Source organism: Sclerotinia sclerotiorum, genomic scaffold (genome assembly GCF_000146945.2).
Source record: "Sclerotinia sclerotiorum 1980 UF-70 scaffold_6 genomic scaffold, whole genome shotgun sequence".
Lineage (NCBI taxonomy): Eukaryota > Fungi > Ascomycota > Leotiomycetes > Helotiales > Sclerotiniaceae > Sclerotinia > Sclerotinia sclerotiorum.
Window position 1 is genome coordinate 350,882 of NW_001820830.1, and position 20,620 is coordinate 371,501.

General features: G+C 42.1%; 9 protein-coding genes across 9 annotated transcripts in view; 6 read left to right on the forward strand and 3 right to left on the reverse strand.

The window, feature by feature from the left end:
• Positions 1-697: 697 nt before the first annotated feature.
• On the forward strand, positions 698-2,177 carry SS1G_04956 (hypothetical protein; the record flags this gene model as incomplete). The annotated part of the gene is made up of 4 exons (XM_001593479.1): positions 698-781; positions 1,202-1,519; positions 1,691-1,871; positions 1,939-2,177. The coding sequence occupies 4 exons, from the start codon at positions 698-700 to the stop codon at positions 2,175-2,177; spliced, it is 822 nt and encodes a 273-aa protein (XP_001593529.1).
• Positions 2,178-3,330: 1,153 nt separating this feature from the next.
• Positions 3,331-4,299, reverse strand: SS1G_04957 (hypothetical protein; the record flags this gene model as incomplete). Its single annotated transcript, XM_001593480.1, has 1 exon — positions 3,331-4,299. The coding sequence occupies one exon, from the start codon at positions 4,297-4,299 to the stop codon at positions 3,331-3,333; it is 969 nt and encodes a 322-aa protein (XP_001593530.1).
• Positions 4,300-5,120: 821 nt separating this feature from the next.
• On the reverse strand, positions 5,121-7,062 carry SS1G_04958 (hypothetical protein; the record flags this gene model as incomplete). Its single annotated transcript, XM_001593481.1, has 4 exons — positions 5,121-5,415; positions 5,497-5,550; positions 5,609-6,154; positions 6,200-7,062. The coding sequence occupies 4 exons, from the start codon at positions 7,060-7,062 to the stop codon at positions 5,121-5,123; spliced, it is 1,758 nt and encodes a 585-aa protein (XP_001593531.1).
• A 1,242-nt stretch (positions 7,063-8,304) lies between these two features.
• Positions 8,305-8,864, forward strand: SS1G_04959 (hypothetical protein; the record flags this gene model as incomplete). Its single annotated transcript, XM_001593482.1, has 3 exons — positions 8,305-8,380; positions 8,451-8,548; positions 8,604-8,864. 3 exons carry the CDS (start codon positions 8,305-8,307, stop codon positions 8,862-8,864), a joined length of 435 nt encoding a protein of 144 aa, XP_001593532.1.
• Positions 8,865-9,400: 536 nt separating this feature from the next.
• On the forward strand, positions 9,401-10,586 carry SS1G_04960 (predicted protein; the record flags this gene model as incomplete). Its single annotated transcript, XM_001593483.1, has 5 exons — positions 9,401-9,433; positions 9,645-9,745; positions 9,857-9,901; positions 9,948-10,054; positions 10,519-10,586. 5 exons carry the CDS (start codon positions 9,401-9,403, stop codon positions 10,584-10,586), a joined length of 354 nt encoding a protein of 117 aa, XP_001593533.1.
• Positions 10,587-11,195: 609 nt separating this feature from the next.
• Positions 11,196-14,457, forward strand: SS1G_04961 (chitin synthase 1; the record flags this gene model as incomplete). The annotated part of the gene is made up of 4 exons (XM_001593484.1): positions 11,196-11,214; positions 11,578-11,786; positions 11,849-13,710; positions 13,758-14,457. 4 exons carry the CDS (start codon positions 11,196-11,198, stop codon positions 14,455-14,457), a joined length of 2,790 nt encoding a protein of 929 aa, XP_001593534.1.
• Positions 14,458-16,045: 1,588 nt separating this feature from the next.
• Positions 16,046-17,299, forward strand: SS1G_04962 (predicted protein; the record flags this gene model as incomplete). The annotated part of the gene is made up of 1 exon (XM_001593485.1): positions 16,046-17,299. The coding sequence occupies one exon, from the start codon at positions 16,046-16,048 to the stop codon at positions 17,297-17,299; it is 1,254 nt and encodes a 417-aa protein (XP_001593535.1).
• Positions 17,300-18,026: 727 nt separating this feature from the next.
• On the reverse strand, positions 18,027-18,647 carry SS1G_04963 (hypothetical protein; the record flags this gene model as incomplete). The annotated part of the gene is made up of 2 exons (XM_001593486.1): positions 18,027-18,243; positions 18,295-18,647. 2 exons carry the CDS (start codon positions 18,645-18,647, stop codon positions 18,027-18,029), a joined length of 570 nt encoding a protein of 189 aa, XP_001593536.1.
• Positions 18,648-19,566: 919 nt separating this feature from the next.
• The window catches only part of SS1G_04964 (hypothetical protein), a gene marked incomplete at both ends in the record, with an annotated part of 5,491 nt that continues 4,437 nt past the window's right edge, over positions 19,567-20,620 (forward strand). Inside the window, 2 exons of the mRNA XM_001593487.1 lie at positions 19,567-20,374; positions 20,540-20,581. Of these exons, the coding sequence (XP_001593537.1) occupies positions 19,567-20,374; positions 20,540-20,581 (850 nt within the window). The remainder of the gene's footprint in view (positions 20,375-20,539; positions 20,582-20,620) is intronic.

Below are 20,620 nucleotides of genomic sequence, written 5' to 3' on the forward strand. Positions count from 1 at the left end.
TCTTGAGCTCGAAATGGATCCAACAAACTTAAGCCAACTCTCCGTTATAATTGTATTTCAGGGTACCTTCTTAATAGCTCTGATCTCTTACACTAGCATGATCCTAAGCCAGTGTAGTTGATGGGTAGTTATCCGTACCCCTATTAGAAAACCCGACCCGAACTGTCAATAATGGGTTCATAAATTCGAGACCCAATAACCGCCGATTAATTGATCGAAAATACAACAATTAAAACTTTATAATTACCCACGATTAACCGTAAAACTTTTGTGAATAGCTTCAAATATTGACATCTAATAATAGTACATGCACCTTCAAGCGCCACAAATTTCATCGAATTCTGAGTACTAGACAGGAAAGATGGAAAAGAGGTGGTGGGTGGTGTTTGCATTTTATATGTGTTTTGTAAGTCTTACATAAAAATCAAGCAAAACAAAAAGCTGTCAGATTTCGATGTCCTTGCTCTTTATTTTGAGCGATCTTTCCCTTATTAATAGGGTAAGATCTTTCCTCTATAGGGCAGGATCAACTATCAAGGGGGAATACCTATCATATATATTTCCATGATTTACCAGTCTAAAACCTATAATCAACTCAGAATTGGTGGTTAAGCGAAATTTCCAAGCCTCCTCGCCCATAACCGGGATATCTGTGTCGAGTCAATGGTTCTATTTCGCTCGAAGAACGGAATCAAACATGAGCATCTATCGTATCATATCAAAAGCTTCAGGTGCGGAAAGATACCAATCTAAGTCCTATTCGGAAAATGATCTCCTGTGGGTTAGAGTTCGGAATGTAGAGACTTCAATGCTGAGTGGTTAACCACAGACTCGGATCATGATCTTAGACTTATACGCCCAAAATTTGATCATATTATTTATTATTTTATTTTGAATATGAATAACATGAAATCATTTAAGTGCTCCCCGCTTGATAATAATAACCCATGGCATTTCCCATATTTTATAAAAACCAACCCACCCATCACCACGATCAACCGTACACAAACCCCGCACCCAAACCCACCCATCGACTACATTGCCTGCCATGCAAGACCATACTACAGACGAACCTGGACCGATTCTTCAATGGAAAAAGGCAATGCGATTGAAGGAACCTGTCTTCGAGAAGGAGAATCCTCAAGCCGCCATTAACATTGATTATCAGACGGGACTCCGTCTTTGGCTTAAAAGTCTGTAGGAACACCAAAAGAATCTTGAGTCAGGTTGCTCTGCCAACTTTAACCCAGAAATTTCTCCTGTACTTGATATTGAACTCCTTCACGATATTCTACACGAAGATATCGTTTGCAGTGTCAGGTTCAGCCATGACGGAAAATATGTTGCTACTGGTAGCAAAGGAGTTGCACAGGCTTTCGATGTTACTACTAGACAGGAAATTTGTAATTTCCGATTGCATGATGATAATCCTGTAGTTGATAGTAATTATGTTAGAAGTGTTTGCTTTAGCCCCGATGGAAGATATCTTGCTACTGCCATGGAAGATAAGTTGATTAGAGTGAGTAATAATATCGACGTCTTGATGTCATTACTGACGGTTATAGATTTGGGATACTGCTTCTAGAAGTATTAAAAGTACCCTCGCTGGTCATGACCAATACATTTATTCGCTCGACATTGCTTGTGATGGTCGTACCATTGCTTCTGGCTGTGATGATAGAACTGTCAGACTTTGGTATTGCAAATTGAGGATGCCATTGCATCTGTTGCTATTTCTCCATATGCCAAGTACGTTGCTGCTGGTGGTCTTGATAACTGTATTCGTATTTGGGATGCTGCTACAGGAGACTTGGTCGAACTTTTTAAGGGTCATAATGATAATTTATATTCTATTACTTTTGCATCCAACGGTAAATATCTCGTATCCGCTAGTTTAGATAAAATGTTCAAGATGTGGGAGCTTACTCCTCGAGAAAGCGAACATACTAAGAACACTTCCGCTTTGTGCCACTTTCATACCCGATGGGAAATGGATTCTCTCCGGCTCCAAGGACAAGGAAATCCAGTTCTGGAATGTAGAAACGGGCGAAGTCGCAGCTCATATTACAAGGTCACAAGAATTCCATTATCAGTGTTGCGGCGAGCCCAGGGGGGGTTGCTTCGCCAGTGCTAGTGGAGATAGGTCGATGAAGATTTGGAGTTATAAGATGATATAGTTGCGGTGATGGGAGTAATACACGGCGTCATTCTTATATTGCCCATTGTAGTGGGTTGTATGGCATTTGGATATTTACTGGAGTGTTTAATACTAATTTCTATAATACTGATAATGTTGATTGTAATTCTCTTCCTGAGTCCTTTTCTCTTCCTCATTGCCTCCCTACCTACCCCTCCTATCTTCTTTTTCTATATTCTCTCTCTTTACTTCCTTCCTTCCATCTATTCATTCGTTACACCAATCCTAATCCTCACTATACCAACCACACTATACCAACCACACTATACCAACCACACCACACCAAATCTCATCTCGCCATTTCCCCATCTCGATTTTAACCAAAAAAATCCTCACAACATCCACCCCCAATTTCATCCCCCCCTCAAAAACGTCCCTTTTTTCCCTCCCAAAAACATATCATCCTATCTCCCAAACAATCCCTTATATCCAACAAATCCACATCCACATCCACACCTCTCTTAACTTTCCATCTTATAGACTTAAACACACTACCTAGATACTCATATACATTCCCTACATCCCCACTACAAAAACAAAAGTTTCTTTCACTCTACTCTACTCTTCTCCCAGCTGACTATCTCTCTTACATCCCTCCCTTATTTGTTTAATTATTTGAATCCTTTACTTTCATATTAAACTTCACCACTTATATCTCAGAGCCTAGGAAAATAATTTTATTTCCTTGGGATGTAGTTATGATTATGATTAATTTTTGGATGTAAGATCTTGTAATAAAACCATGCTGCTCTATCTCCTTCCCCCCTGCTACCTGCGCCTCCTGTTGGTATTGGTATGCTAGTTGTTAAGTCGAGTGAATTTTTACTGTAAGATCTTACATATAAAAGTTTTGAGGGAATAACCTTATATTTTGGAAAATGTGATTGTGTAGTGAAAATTTCACATCAGGGGTTTTTAGATGTCATTCCTATTCTGTTTTTATAACCCCGACCTCCTTCGGTCATCTCCTACGCTCCACTCCCGTAGATTCCTCAGACCCTCCGTACCCCTCACCAGTACGTCTTAAGGAATTCTATAACCTTTTCACCTCGAAAAACATACTCATTATTTAATTTAAATCCAAAAATTTCCTAGCCCCTAAAACTCTTTCCAATCCCGTTTTCCAATTCAATCTACCTCTCACCCTCCCAAGGCATATCCACCCCCTCCAAAATAACCTCTTCCCTTACCAACCCATCCTCCCCCTCCAACCATCTAGTCCTAAGTCCACTCTTAACCCTCTCCTCCTCACTCTCAAACAAAGGTCTTTCTTTCCCCATCTTATCATCAACCCCATTCTCCATCCCACCACCCCAAGCATCCCTCGCATCCCTCTTCCCCCTCAATCTCTTCCCCGTCCCCCACAAGTCTTCTCTCCACTCTCCATATCCCTTTTCCCTCTCTCCTCCTATCGTATCCTCGCATTTCTCCTCATCAAACTCTGCACTTTCCGGATCCATAAATGAAGGATTCCGACCTAAAAATACAACTTCTACACCTCTTCCCTTCCCAACTTCTTTCCCCTCATTCACCTCATCCCCCTCACCCTCCTCACCCTCCTCATCCCCACCCCTCCCCAAACCAACCCTCAAAGCCCTACAATGCAACCTCAAAAACCTCTCCCCCTTAAACCCATGACTAACCACCGTCACCTTCCCAGGCCACCTCCCCGCCCCCCTCCAAAAAGCAAGTAACCCCCTCAACAAATTCCCAAAACTATCTAAAGCCCCTTCCTCCAAAATAATTCTTCCATTATCCATCCCCTCCTCACTCCAAAGCCCCCTCTCCACCCCCACCTCAAAATACCCCCTCGCCTCACTCTTCCGCACTTCTTTCCTAGTATAACCACCAGAGATTACAAGGAGAGCATTAGGATCTGATGAGAGGAGGGAAGAAGCGAGAGTAATGTGGGAAATGAATGTGAGGTGTTCGGTTCCGCCTTTTTGGAAGGGGGCGAGGAGCCAGGAGGTGGGGGAGGTAGGGGGCCCGGAAGTGTAGATTGAGTGGCAGGTTAGGAGGATGAGGTGGGTGGGGATGGGGGCGGGAGTTGGGGGTTTGAGGGGTGTGTGTGGTGTTTGGGAGGGGGGAGAAGTGGTGGACATTTTTGGAATGGGGAGTTGAAAGAGTGTGGAGAATATATTGGATACAAGGAGGAGGAGGAGATAGGATATTTAGTTTTTACACGAATGTATGAAAATGAGGATTTTATTATATCATATCACAAATTTGGGTACATTAGAAACGCCATAGCGATAGTTCAATCAATTCCGTTCGGTTACCCCACATCTACCCAACTACCTCATCCCCTTCAAAAAAACAACTCCCAAAAACTTTCCCATGATATAATGAAATAAATATCACACCCAACCAAAACCCAAGATTATTAAATCAACCTTATCAAGAACCAAGGAAAGGAATTCAAAAACTTTTGTTGTATATAGTCTTACATCTGAGATTCTGAGGGGAATTTTCCACGGAAGAAAAAAAATAAAATAAATAAATAAGGATTGGTAAGGTTAAATGATTTTAATTTAATTTTTTACAATTAAGATTTAGTGAAATGATTTGGTAGTTAGGTAGCTAGAGGTTATTTGGAGTTGTGATTATAATTGTAATGTGATGTAATATAATATTAAGATTTTGTAAGGATGATATTAATGTTAATATTAATATAAAGCTTTATATTATATTAATTATAAAGAATCATCTCAATATTGTATCATTTGATTCAAGGCTACGATACAGACTATGTTCTATTAACATATCAGGTGTGATATTATAATCATTATTAATACGTAGGCTAGCTCTTTCGCTTTCACATCCCCTTTTTCAATTATGTCGTCAATCTTACTATCCTATCCTATCCTATCCTAACCTATCCATCCTCTCCTCTCCAACACATCAACAATACCATTCCCTCCCCCTAATACCCCTCAACCAACTTCAACAATTTCGCAAAATCCGGGGTTCCTAACCCAGTAACTGGATCCCATCCTTTCGTAGCATTCCAACTAGCATATGGGACAAACGGCGCCGGTAAACCAGAGTAAATATCCTTACCTGTGCAACCCGTGCTACCACCGTTTACGATATCATTGAGTCCTTGTTTACCGATGGAGTAGAGCCAAGGGTTGAGGAAACCGAGGGGTTTACGACCGGCGTTTAGACGGGCATTGTTGAGGAGGGAGATGACTGCTGCGAAAGCTGGGGAGGAGGCACTAAATTGAGGTTAGTTTTGTGTGGGAAGGGGATCGAATCGGGCTGGAAGAGTAAAGAAGAAAGAAATGGGGGATAGTTACCTGGTGCCAGAAAGTAGTTGATCTTCTGCGACGCCGGTGATGGAGTTGACATCCCTGAGATCTTTTGTTAGTACCTGCAACTAACATGTCAAAAGATTCGGAAAATACTAACACAACATGAAATCTAACACCCTGAGCTGCAACATCGGGAAATCCTCTACCGTGTCGGTTATAAAGACCCTTCCACCTATCCCCCAAAATTTTCAAATATCCCTTAATAGCATCATCTTGATATGAAGGCCTTGGCCATCTATCACTAAATCCACCTGATGAGAAAGAAACTGCGGCTTCTGGTTCGACATATCGTGTTCCTCCTACTGAAGTAACATAAGGACAAGCTGCTGGGAAAATTGGCAAGAAACGTGTTGTGTTCTTTCCATCGTTCGTTTGGCAGGCAGAGCCTACACCGGTATCACCAGAAGAAAACAGGATAGATACACCTCTTAAACCTAACTGACCGAACATTTTACAGACAGTTTTGGAATAAGCTTCTGGGACAGATTGTTCGTCTTCGCCATATGAGGTTGTGATTGTTTGTGGCAGTTGATTATTTGGTAGACCTAACATATAGTTGAGGTAATCCAAGTATGGCTCATTTTGGTTATTGTCTAATGTTGGCTGATCAAGATCCGGAATTAACTGCCCTCTTCCACCTGTACTGTAATAGGTGATATTAGTTTTGAAGCCTATGGAAGCAGCATACTGCATATCCAAATTCGCTTCTCCATCATCGAGTGTTGAGTTTTGTGTATCCAATCCTCCATTAATGAGAGCATAAGAGAAGTTCTGGCCAATAGCATATGGAGCATATTTCTCCAAGAAAGCCTCTAGACCATCATATTTTGCCCATTGACTCAAGTATCCAGCAACACCTAGACGTGACTCGGGGTTGGCCTTTGCTGTATAATTACCGATGTTGTAAAGATCTCGGAGGCATTGAGGAGTAATTGTAACATTGCAGGCAGTAGTATTGAGTGATGGTAAAGCAAGGGCTGAAAAATCCTCACGAAACATTTGGCTTCTTTGTGCTTTAATTTGGCCAAATCTGGTTGTAGGTTGAATCATTGTAATGTGACTGGAGATCTCCTGTGGAACCGAGTATTTCAACGTCCGAATTTGCTTATTGTTCCTCATATCTTGATGAACGTAGTAATGGAAGGTAGTATTCAACATTTCTTCCGCTTGTGAAATTGAAGTTCGGAAATTGATCCATTCACCATCGTTGTGAATATTTGATTCCGAGATACCAGACTTCTCTAGCCATGAAAGAACGGCATGAGTAGTTTCATCAGCTGGCTTGATGAATCTCTTGAGTTCCTCACGGTCAAGATGTTGGCCATATTCAACGTGATCAGGAGATGAAACAGCATAAAGTTTCTGCTCGAAAAGCTCATGATCTGGTTGTTCTAAGGCAATTCGAAGTTTGATTGTCTTGAGCGGACTAGGTCTTTCGAGTTGAATCCAACCTTGTGGGATTTCACGAAGAGATTCCAATAGCTCCATAGAAGACTCACATGCTGCTAAGCTACATATAGCCAAGCCAGAAAGCACACGAGAGAACTTCATCTTGATCTTCCAAGGTCGATTCGTTAGCTATGTTGGAGAGTCTGATGGTATGATGATAGTGATCACTCACAAGTTTGAGTCCTTGAAGGATCTATGAAGACGTATCAATAAGGGGACACCTGGGAGATCAAAGGTGTTGAAGTGAAACTTGGAGAATGCAAGACCATGGGAATATGTTGGCTTTTGTAGTCAACCGCACTGTACTGATTCCCTTCCCATTCGGCTCAACAGAAGAGGGGTATGATTAATTGATTGTTATCTCATTCACCTAATGTAAGCCAAGATGATGGTATAAAGGATATGTTACGAAAGAGGCAGGTGCTATCAGCCGAAATATCTTGGTCAAACCGTGCTACCTGCTACTATCAAAGATTCAATTAAGCTTCTGGGAAGCCGGGAAGTAAAATTCCTTGAATCCCATCCTCGCCAACTCTAATATTGAAAACTGCATCTTATCATTCTCTCATTGTTTCGTTATCCTACCTCGCCAAACACACATCGAAAATTATTGAAATGCGAAGCTGTATTATGGTTCCTGACTTGGAACCATATCCCATTACTTGTTCGATTGAAAATTGACTTGGCTCGCATTCGGCAACTGTCTAGGCTCTGCATATGTTTGTATTCACCATACTCAAAGTTCAACCGATGTCAAGTTGTGCGACTTATCACCATCCTGATTCGGATATCTCCCGCCTTGTCCCGACGGCGAGCGATGCTTATTCCTTGAATCTATGCATGTATCCCACTGTTGTCATTGGACACTTTATTTATCAGCCTTGGCCATCAAAATGAATGCATTTGATTGATGGATACCACTGATTGACATTCTACGCGGAAATGAAAAAGAAGATGTGCAAAGAACGTATCCAGTAAATGAACGATCTGATCTGCCAAGAAAAATTCTAAGTTTCCTTTACATCTCATTGATGATTGGAGAATAGAATGGGTTGTTGATGGAATTATTCAAATGAAGGCGTGACAATCGAGTTGAACAAAAGATGTCGGGATAGGAAAATCCGTATCGGCTTCCGACTTCCAAGTTCCAACCCGTCGGAGCTGCAGATCATCACCAAAATCAGAATCTTTCTTCTTCAAGCTTATTCAAGATATCTTACCCAACACAAGTCAGGAACAAGTAAAAGTAAGGTTTACTACCAAAAATCCGATAAACTACGAAAAATGTCATCGGAAAAGATATCGGTTTTGTTTGTCTGCCTCGGGAACATCTGTCGTTCGACGATGGCCGAGGGAATCTTCAGTTCCATGACTTCCAAGGGTCCTTACGCATCCTTGATATTCAATGTCGACTCTTGTGGTATGTTAAATATATCTTCATCACGGTTGAAATTCCCTTCATATATTTTGATACTAATTTATCGATGTAGGGACTGCAGCCTATCACACTGGATCTTCCCCAGATTCCCGTACTATGGCCACTCTTAGAGAGAATGGGATTAGTGACTATAAGCATAAGGCTCGAAAGGTACTTTGATACTTCCTGTAGCTTGTTGAAGCTCCATTATTCATTTGTCTTCTAGGTTTCTATCAGTGATTTCAAGAACTTTGATTATATCTTTGCTATGGATAGTGAAAACCTTGAAGATCTCTTATCCTTAGGGAGGAGAACTGAGGGTAAAGCAAAAGTTATGTTGTTTGGAGAATATGCTGGAGGTTCTAAGCCCGAGGAGGTTGATGATCCATATTACGGTGGGAATGACGGGTTCAAGGCTGCTTATGAACAGTGTACGAGGTTTTCTAAGAATTTCTTAAAGGCTACTTTTCCCGATGTTGAGAAGTAGAGATGTTTGATGTTTGATGTTATCAAGATAGATATAGATGGTTAGAAAGATAGAGGTCACGATTAGATGAATACCCATGAGTTAGATCATTCCTAGAATCCTATCATCTATTAGTGGTGATCAAAATGTATGTTTTGTGAAGCTTGATCATAATGACATGCATGAGAAACGTTTATATTGTTAACATACTCCGTAACCAGGTTAATGTTTCTCAATTGCAAGTCAAGATCGAAATGTCGGTAAGAATACGAGAGTATAGTATTTCTGTGAACATGGGGATCCATATATATTACACTAGAAATTTTCTCGAATAATAAAAAGTCCTAAAATGGATATCAAGAACGAGTATGGGATTCGTTCAACAGTCGGACTTGACATGATATTATTGGCATGGCATGCACATAAAGGTTGGTTGATATAAACGCTGGCATGAACCCCACCATGAAATGCCCCGCTGGATTTTTATGGAGTATACTGTACAATAGAGTAGTAGTAGCAAAAATGGCAAACAAATATGTAATAAGGTTTATATAAAGATGCACTGCCAACATTCGCCAGCTGAACGAAGAGTACGAAGGTTTCCGAGGCTAAAGATTTAGTATTGTTACACCGGCTTTCTCTACCAGGCATATCATTTTGATAGTTCTCATCTACTCGAGTGTTACCTAGTATTATCAACTCTATGTAGGTTTAATAAGATGTAAACTTCTCAATAGGTTAAATGACTGTTTCCGTTTGATCTGGTATAGGCAAACTCAATTAACTACTTAGAAGTCCTAGAGTCACCACAATATCTCAGACTCCCCGCTGTTCCATTATCCATATCTGATTAAACTCACACCTCACCGATACTTAGCCTGTAATCACTCTTTCACAGGTAGGTATGTTTCGTGTATGAACACGAATCTTCAGCATCTCAGCCACGATATATAAGACTTGAGATTGACCATCGTTGAACTCGTGATTGATTCAACTTGTAATATATTCTCAAGACGACATTCTTTCGGAATAGAGCATGCATATCAGGTGGGAAACCGGTAAGTTCTATGTCATTGAATCGTACTTATGCATGTATAAACTCAGCCTCCATTTGGGGTTCTCAAGGAAGAAGTACGGTATGCGGTCGAAGGGACTCTCATATCTTTTGAGTGCCGGCGGTGGTACATCTTGCACTTTGCACAGCCGCATCTGTGTGTTTATTGTTCGAGCGCTATGCTGTGTGCGGAGTATGTGTGAAAATAAGATGATGTTGATTGGTTAGAGGGAGGATTGAAGTCTTGCTGCGGTTTGTCTTGCAGCAGTGAGCGAGTGGGTAACCTAGTATGTTTTTAGTGAGGTTTCTATTTTTGAGACGTGTGAGTGTTTTTTAGTTGGTGATACAAGAATCCTTCCAATGAGCCGCTAGGAATTAGACTTTCAAACATAGTATAGATTCCGCCGTTTAGTGGAAAGTTAGAAGTTTATTCATAACATGTACTCGAGTAGTAGTTATATTTGATTGTTTGAGATCCTCTGTACCTACCTCCTCAAGAATACTCTCTATAAACAATATATTAAATGAACATTGCTATGAAGTTTGGGTACTTTTAGATTTTGATGATTGTCGATCTTTATTTTATCAGCACTCACAAGCCAACTTACTACCACTTACAAGGTATTACCAGGCGTCACCGTCATTTCTTGGGGGAAAACTGCTCCGTGCTATCCAAACTCGAAACTTAATCCGCTATCTGTTGAATTCGAAACGCGGAAAACAATCACTCCAAGTACCACAGTAGGTACCTAGGTACTAGGTTAATCACTAATAATAAAGTACACAAGACAAGATACTCCAGTACAAAAAGATACCGGTCCTCTGTAATAAATACTAAATAGTAGCATCTCCAGGGATTACTTTTGCCTTGGCAACCATTTTTTGCATCCACTTTGTTTACAATCCCTACCGAATTTCTAACATCCTTTTAATGCGCGGCCCTCCTCAAGGTGAAACCACTTGTCACAAGAGACTTTTCCATCTCACCCAACTTCAACCACCTTAAGACTTTAAGTTCTAACAAAATAATTGTCATCCTTTTCTCGACTCCTGCCTCAGTGTCTACCATATCCCAGTTTTCAGGCCGGGAGGAAAGAGGGATAGGCGTGGGAATTATTGACTCTAACCCGACACATCAACATACAACCTTGTAGTCAACCTTACAATCTAGTACGGAAGAAGGCTTGGATCGAAAGATATTCCCAAACTGAGCCCCTTCGCAAGGAAATTCATCTCGCTCCTACGCATCCCTTCACCCCACAGATCACAATAGGACGGTAATCTCATACAACGGTACCATGTCGTATAATCGATTAGGTATGTCCTCCTATCTAATTTACCAAATCTCTTCTCCACCTTCCTAGCACACTTTGTCCGCGTTTCGCATTGTGATGGCAGTGAAGTGAATGTAAAGTTTGAATCAAATCACACATTGTCTTGAAGACCATTCACGTCGACCAGTGTATCCATTCTGCGGCGCATAGCAACCAACACGAAAGGCGCAACCAAGTAAACTATACCGCGCAAAGAGGATTTCTTGATGGGTCGCAGAATTACTTGATACACTCAGTTTCCCCTCTGCTAGGACAGAAGCACGTTTTCCTCCTATCAACAAATCATCTGCAATATCTACACTTTTGTTTATCTACAGCAAACGTTTCTAATATTCGACCCACACAGATCCGGCGGGCCAAGGCCAAGACGATTATTACGACATGAACAATAGACACAACTCGCCGCGTCCTCAAGGATACCAACTGGAAGATGCGCCATATGGAAGACAACCTATTGGTTCACCCGGTCCTGGTATTCCCAATCTGGAGATACCTATGGGCCCTGGAGGACACAGAGTTGGAACACCAAGTGATCAATTACAGCCTCAGCCATCTGTGAGTTTTTAGGTCGATGTGCCTGCGAAGAGATGAAGCTTTATCTGACATGAATTCTACAGTATTCCGTCGAGCATATAGATCAAAGTCAATACCATCAGCGCATGCCCCTAAATCTCAGTCAAAGTTACGACTCGGGATACTCTTTAGATCCTAACGCACATCAAGATGCTTACTACCAACCTCCATACCAACCATCTCCTCATGAAGAACATCCTTTACAAAATTATCCTCAAGGGCAAGACCCCTACGGTTACAATGACGATGATGACCATCAACCAATTCTACAGTCGCATGAACCATATGGGCCAGATCCACACACAGCCAGTGGTGCAGAGTATAAAGGTTACGACGGAGCTGGACACTCTCCATCTTCGACACCTATACCTGCTTTAAGAAGATACAAGACAGTAAAGGAAGTCCAGTTGTTCAATGGAAATCTCGTACTTGATTGTCCAATTCCCCCTAAGCTTTTAAGTCAAGTCAATCATGCACCGCCTCCCGAGAGAGATGAATTTACACATATGAGATACTCAGCGGCAACATGCGATCCCAGCGAGTTTTTTGAGGAGCGTTTTACATTGCGACAAAAACTCTTTGCAAAGCCTCGACATACAGAACTCTTCATTGTTGTGACTATGTATAATGAAGATGATGTATTGTTCGCCCGAACGATGCATGGAGTATTCAAGAACGTTGAATATATGTGCACTCGCAAGGATAGTAAAACATGGGGAAAGGATGCTTGGAAGAAGATCGTAGTGTGCGTTGTCAGTGATGGACGTGCTAAGATCAATCCGAGAACCAGAGCTGTGTTGGCTGGTTTGGGAGTGTACCAAGATGGAATTGCGAAGCAACAAGTTAATGGCAAGGACGTGACAGCACATATCTACGAATATACGACGCAAGTTGGCATTGCTCTGAAGAAGGATATCGTTACACTCACACCGAAACAGCAGCCTATTCAACTACTTTTCTGTTTGAAGGAAAAAAATCAGAAAAAGATCAATTCGCATAGATGGTTTTTCCAAGCCTTTGGTCGGGTACTCGATCCCAATATTTGTGTACTCATTGATGCTGGTACGAAGCCAGGAAAGGACTCGATTTATCATCTCTGGAAAGCTTTCGATTTGGAGCCTACTTGTGCAGGAGCTTGTGGTGAAATCAAAGCTATGTTGGGCCCAGGAGGAAAGAATCTGCTCAACCCTCTGGTTGCTACCCAGAATTTTGAGTACAAAATGAGTAACATTCTTGATAAACCTCTTGAATCGGCATTCGGATTCATTTCAGTGTTGCCGGGTGCTTTCTCTGCATATCGTTATGTTGCATTGCAAAACGACAAAACTGGTAATGGACCGCTGGAGAAGTACTTTGCAGGAGAGAAGATGCATGGAGCAAACGCTGGTATTTTCACTGCCAATATGTACCTTGCTGAGGATCGTATTCTGTGTTTCGAATTGGTATCGAAGAGGAACTGTCACTGGATCTTGCAGTACGTCAAGTCTGCTACTGGAGAAACTGATGTACCGGATACGATGGCCGAACTTATTTTGCAACGTCGAAGATGGCTTAACGGAAGTTTCTTCGCTGCTATCTATGCTCTTGCTCATTTCTATCAAATTTTCCGAAGTGATCACAGCTTCTTACGGAAAATCATGTTCTTGATTGAATTCACATATCAAACTATCAACATGATCTTTGCTTGGTTCGCTCTTGGTAACTTCTTCTTGGTCTTTCATATCCTGACTACTTCTCTCGGAAACTCTGACTTACTCGGAAATGTCGGTGTGATTCTTGGTGTTGTCTTCGAATGGCTTTATTTATTCACGCTTTTGACCTGTTTTATTCTGGCGTTGGGTAATCGGCCTCAAGGAACGAACAAAGTTTACATGTCTATGGTCTATTTCTGGATTATTATCATGATGTGAGTAATTCTTGATTTGATTTGATTTCTCTCACTAACTGAAATAGATACCTAATGTTCGCTTCAATTTTCATCACGGTCAAGTCGATACAAACTCAGCTTGCGAGAAACGAATTCAACTGGACAGATATCATCAAGAATCAAATCTTCTATACTCTAATCATCTCTCTCGCCTCAACCTATTTACTCTGGTTCATTTCTTCCTTCCTATTCTTCGACCCGTGGCATATGTTCACATCTTTTATTCAATACCTCCTTCTTACACCAACGTACATCAACATTCTCAATGTTTACGCTTTCTGTAATACACACGATATTACTTGGGGTACCAAAGGAGATGATAAAGCCGAAAAACTGCCTTCCGCTGTTCTTAAAGCTGGTGGTAAAGTCGATGTCAATATTCCCACCGACGATGGTGATCTCAACGCTCAGTATGAATCCGAGATGCGCAAAATCCAATCAAAAGCACCTCCGGAGAAACGTGAATTCTCAGCAGAAGAAAAGCAAGAAGATTATTACAAATGGTTCAGATCTTCGGTCGTCTTGTTCTGGTTGGTCTGTAATTTTGCACTCACTAGTGCGGTATTGAGTACAGCTGGACTGGAAAATATTGATACTAGTACGGATGATACAACAAAGAGTACAATCTACATGGCGGTTGTGCTTTGGAGTGTAGCAGGATTGAGTTGCTTTAAGTTTATTGGCGCGATGTGGTTTTTGATTGTGAGGATGTTTAGAGGTGTTTAAAGAAATCGAGAAGTGCTAAGGAGGTAGAATAAAGGGAGGGGAAGGGGAAAGTGGTATTCGACATGAATGCATTGGATATGCTATGAAAGGATAGGATAAGATACCCCAGGATCTGTTATGTTCAGGTGGCCAGAGGAGGATAGAAGGAAATGGTACATACAGTTTGTATGCATACGCGCGTTGTTTTTAAATTTTTCCATATTTTACGAAGCGAGTTTGGGAAGTCGGATCAAATCTGAAATCTGTTTGGGGTTTTCCTTATGATCGCATGACTTATATTGCCTTTGGTTTGTGGGAGTAGGCAACATTGTATATGTACAGAATGAATGGAGTTTGAGGGTAGCGATTGGATTTGTAAAGGGGTGTAAAATATCAGGGTGATGTGAGAAATTGGGGAGAGATTGAGGGGAGCTGAGGAGAGATATGGATATGAATAATAAATAGTATTTTTCAGAGTTGATGTGTATGATGATGTGTGATGATAGGATGTGATGTATAAGTCGAGTGAGTACCTATAGGGGATAAAGAAGTACCTAGATGTAAGAACTGAAGTCTACCTAAGTCCCCAAACTCAAGTGAGTACCTACATAGTATTCTCATCTTTTTCCTTTTCTCCTCTATCTACTGGGAATGGGAAATGGGAGTTTAAAAAGGAGTAAACTAGTTAAACTAAAGTAAATTAAACTAAACTGTCAATGGTTATTATTGAAATACTAGGTAGTATGTAGAATAGAATAGACTAGACTTGGCTATTGTGTTGATTTGATTGTGGGGATTAAGGTTGGTAGGTATTGGATAGGTAGGTAGGTAGGTAGGTAGGTAGGTAGATGGGTAGATGGGTAGATGGATAGATGGGTAGATGGGTAGATGGGTAGATGGGTAGATGGGTAGATGGGTAGATGGGTAGATGGGGGGGTGTGGTTGGGAGGGTGTAGATGTCTGCTTCTTTCTCTTTTGGGTTGTATGTGGTATGCTCTTGCTTGGAATACTAGGTAATTAGATGATAACAGGATCGGGGAAATAATGCTGGCTGGCTGGCCAGCTGACTCTCGCTCTTTCCCTTTTGCTTTAGTGGTTAGGTGTTTGGGGTGTTGAATACTACACTCTGGACTGAATTGAAAGTCGGTATTGATATCACTCTCGACACATTGGTTGAAGATTTACTAAATCTATCTTCTCTCTATAACCATCCTATGTGATTTCCTTCTGTCTGTTAGTCACCTTGTCTCGTCTCAACTTATATCAGCTGATTATTTTGTCTATGTAACTGTTCCGAGTATAATACTACAGCTGGACGAGATTCACTTTCACTTTCAGTTCTCACCTTAAGAGGAGGAGATTAAGCGTACTAAGTACTTTCAAAGAACCGTACCAGATCTCCCTGCTGAATCACCATTTTGATCTGTATCTTGATCTTAAGTTCGAGACTCCATCTCCTACTATAACCTTCCAATTCCACCACCTCTTCAACCTTCCTCAAACCACCAAACACCCATTCACAAACCACACAAACCTTCTCCCAAACAATCAATTGCCTAAAGCAAACCCACAAATCATCAACAAACATCTCCCAATATCCACCAGCACAATGCCTAGTATAAAAGAAGAAAGCATATCCCCTCCACTATCTCTTTCGCGTTCTGTTTCTCTTCAACCTTATGTCTTTGACTCCACTTCTGCCGTGTCAGAATCCCCTACACTTTCTCCGTCTCCTGACGACGAACCTGGTTTTATGGATGGATTTATTGGATTTATTGGATATGGGGATGGGAATGGGAATGGTGGGCGCAGAAATTCTGGGTATCATCGCATAGTACTTCCGGATGGAGATGAGGGTGATGGGAGTAGGGATGGGGATATTGATGAGGATGAGGATGGGGATGGGGATTCTGAGAATGAGGTTGAAAGTGGAGATGGAGATGGAGATGATGGTTCCCAGGACGATAATGGGGAGGAAGATGAGAATGAGGGTGAGGTGATTGAGGTAGAGATGAATATTGAGGAAATGCAAGAAGTAGTCGACATAGCTCCTACCGAAGAAGAAGAAGAAGAAGAAGAGGAAGAGGAAGAGGATGACGCAGGTTCCACCACCGAATCCGAAGAATTCCACCTCCTCGACGAAGAAGGAAATCCCATAACCAATTCCCGCGAACGCATCATGACTGTAGCAGAAGAACGCATAAAAAAAGATATGCAGGATTCCAATTATGAAGCTACACCGGATCCTAGTCCACCCATCAAATTCTTCGCCATTGGCGCAGAAATGTGCGAGTATTACATGCAGAATGTATGTCCCGATGCGAAACTCCTAGGAATAGGCCGATTAGATAATTGGATGTTTTGTGTAGATGCAGATGTGGAAGATGTATGTTGTTATCAAAACATACTACCACTCTCCACACATGTAAATTCAGAACCCGAATCCGAGTCAGAATCAGAATACAACACCCGTGGAAAAGTCATCTACGGAATCCTATGGGAAGTCCACGAGAATACACTCTATAAACTCCTGAGTATGGATAAAAACGAGGGAGATGCGCAATTTGGTATGGCGAGGGTGGATGTCATGAGGTTAGAATGTGAAAAGGGTTATGGACCCACGTTTGCGTTTGGGATGGGCTGGGGTTTGAAGAGGAAATTGAGAGAGGTAAGGGTAGAGAATGATGTGGTTGCTTTTACGGGAAAGCCTGGGGGCATGGGGCTAGGTGAGGGGTATAATGAGAGGGTTAATAGGGGTATTGTGGAGGGTTGTATGAGGGGGGTTCCGGATGAGTGGGTTGAGAGTGATGTTAGGTTGTGGGTGCAGTATCCGCCGCAGGAGGCGCCGGTTTTGCTTAAGTAGGAATGTAATAAGATTGTTAGATTGGTTTCAGACTACACCGAATCAACTCCCCTATATCTTCGACAAATTGACTAATTCTCCCTCTTTAGCCTTTAAAGTATCATTCACAAATCTCACTGTATCTCTAAACATCTCCTCGCTAAATGCATGTCCTACTCCCGCATACACCTTATCTTCTACATATACATTCCCTTCTTCATAGTATCCACCGACTGCAGTGGCATTTTTTAAAAATTGGAGGAATGGTTCGGAACAGTGGTAAGGGACTAGTTTGTCGTCGGCGCCAGAGCAGGTGAGGATTCGTTTGTTTTGGAGGTGGTGGGGGAGGATTTGTTTGGAGTGGTTGGAAGCGGAGGGGGTGGAAGTGGAGGTGGAAGTAGAGGTGGTTGGGATAGGAGTGGTGCCGAAGAGAAGACCGACGGGATCGTATTTTTTGAGGCTGTTTATGAGGGCGGGAGGGAAGTCTTTGCTTCCTTGGAAGGTGGAGCCTGGGGTTGTGGTGGAGGTGTAGGTTTGCAGTTTGGAGAGGCGAGCTCGGTCGGTCATCATGCCTGGGGTCGTTAGTTTGTGTTTGTTGAAGATTGCAAACCCTAGTGTATGATTGGGCAACTTTGCTCAGTTTGATCTTAGATGATGAATCTATGGCTAAGAGTACGTTCAAACCAATCGTATACAATCATATGTTCGCTCTCATAACATGTGATTCGCCCTTTTCGGATTTTAAAACTCATGGGGACTTACGGAGGTAATCAGGGCATCCAATAATCACAATACCGGCGGTAACTCGAGGATCAGAAAATAGTACCTGCCATGCTGAGTGACCGCCGAGGGAGATACCCAAGACAAGATGTTGCTCAATGAGAGGCGAGTCTTTGGTGTTGAAGATATAAGAAGGCAAATGGTCTATCAGAAGGCTTGTATCCATTGCCGTCCCATGAAAAATGCTATAAACTATGAGCTAGATTCATTCTATAAAGGAGTTCATGGTTTCTAACCTGAACATATCTTGGGCATGAGTTTCATTACCATCCCTCCACGATCCATTTGCCAAAGCATTAACTTCCCTACTTCCATGATTTCTCTGATCAAAAGCAACAGCAATTAAACCAACCGTTCGACTAGAACCCGATTGTTGATTCCATGCTTGTATACATCTTGCAGCTATTGGCTCCATAATCTTCTTGGTTTGAAGTCTGGGATGTAGGAGCCATAGACATGATATTGATGTACATGATGGGGATATTTCTTCGAGACCATAGACGGTCGTGAGAATACCGGCGACGTGGAAGGTTTTTTCGGATACGGATGGGGAGGGAGGGGTATTTTCTAGGGGATTGGGGGTAGCCATTTTGTTGGGGCTTTGAAGCGAATACTCGACTTGAGTTTGAGTACTACAGTATTTGGACAGTTCTACTGATATTGAAGCTTGCACGGGATTGCTAAGTGGTATGAAGGTGGTGTAAGTAAGGAAAGTGGGGTTGTGAATGCAATGTAACATCTTCACTCCACTCATTACAGGGGCTCTGCTGGAATTAGTCAATATAAGTATCTAGTATGTGGTTAATAGGTAGTTTGAGTGTATATGGGAGACTAGGTATATCTTCCCCAGGATCTATTCAAGCTTCATGACCTTATCATCAAGGAAAGAAACAATAGAAGGATGCAGAGAATACCTTTCCCTAATATATATTTCTTTCTAGAAACCGAAGAAAGCGCCCACGGGCAAATGATAACAATAAAGGGGATCGATCTACGGTGACCCCTAGCCAAACGTCATTTCCTATATGTTTAATAACCCCTGGGAGGGGAGATTTGGAATGGGGGATCCCTATTTTTTGTAATACAATATAAGTCTCGATACTCTAAAAAGAAGACTATACACTTTTTGTACTATCTTGAGAAACATTTTCAATCGTCAAATCTCTTGCAGTCTTTAAGCTGATATAGTATCAAGTTTATTTCTCTGTTTATCACTTACTTGTGTCACCTTACAAACAAGTCAATTAATAATTAATTGCAGTGGAAACAATCAATCACTGACCGTAAAATCCTCGGTTCCTCCATATCACCAAACTCGGACACCCTTGATACTTTCAACATTGCATCGAGGGATCGATTAAACTTTACAACTTACGACATAGTTGGTTGCTCACAATGAACTTTGCGATATAATTCTAACATCACGATATTGTCCTAGCAGGACTCGTCTTATCGGGCATTGAGATCACTTCCGAATAGAGTCTCAATACTAGATTCAAGAGCTCACAATGGAACAAAGCACAACAGGCTCGATTTCACCATCTACACGAACTCCCCGCTCGCAATCGCCCGCAAATACTTATAGAAATGGACCAGCAGCTGTCCGACCATCGGGTGTACGCACTGCGAGCTCTGAGAAGTTTGGAAACTCACTAAATCTGGCTATACCTACATCGACCTCGAATGGGATTACAAGCCCTGTATCTGATGAGGCAGTTGATTATATGAATGGAGGTATTCCACACAACAGCCCCATGGTCTCTGCATCTGATGCTACCTCTCCTGGAATATCTGCCAACAATGCAGCCACGGGGTTTTCCCCTGTTCCTCCCCCATCTTCATTTCCTCACGAGAGTCACTCCGCAATAAACGGTATATCAACTCCAACCGGCAGACGTAGTGTATCGTTCGCGAGAGATATGGCTACTGTTGAGCCTTCCAACTCTGCACGACAAGATTCATGGGGTGTGGAAGATGTTGATACACCTGCGAAGGATAGGAGAGGTGCATCTTTGATGTCAAAATTGAAGGCTTTAGCTACCCCAATTGGAATGCAAGGACATGGCAGAAGTCAAAGCACCCCCACGAATTATTTCGATGAAGGACTCGGAACGACACCAATTCCTACGAATATCCCACAAACATTACACGAGGAAAGTAGTGATGCTGATGCAGAAGAAACCGCGGATGAGGGACCATTCAATCAGCCAGCGCGTATAAGAAGGAAACGCCGGACTAGACGACCACAAGAAGAAGAGAGTGTACCCAACACACCAAGAATTCGTAACCCTGGTCCTTCAGATTCCCCGAGTGGGAGTAGGTCGTTTTTCCTGGGTAGACGTGCAACGGATGGGTCTTTCGAACAACGGGGCCACCTGTCGGAAGGAGAAGGGCGTGATCGTTTTGCGAGGCAAAGTGCATGGCGACGGGGGAGTTCATGGATGCCAGGTCGAGGGTTAATTGCTGATAATTCACCACAAGCACAAGATTTTGCAAATGATGGTGCAAGATCAAAACGACCGAGTCAACTGAGAAGGATGACAGGGCCTTGGGGGCCAAAGT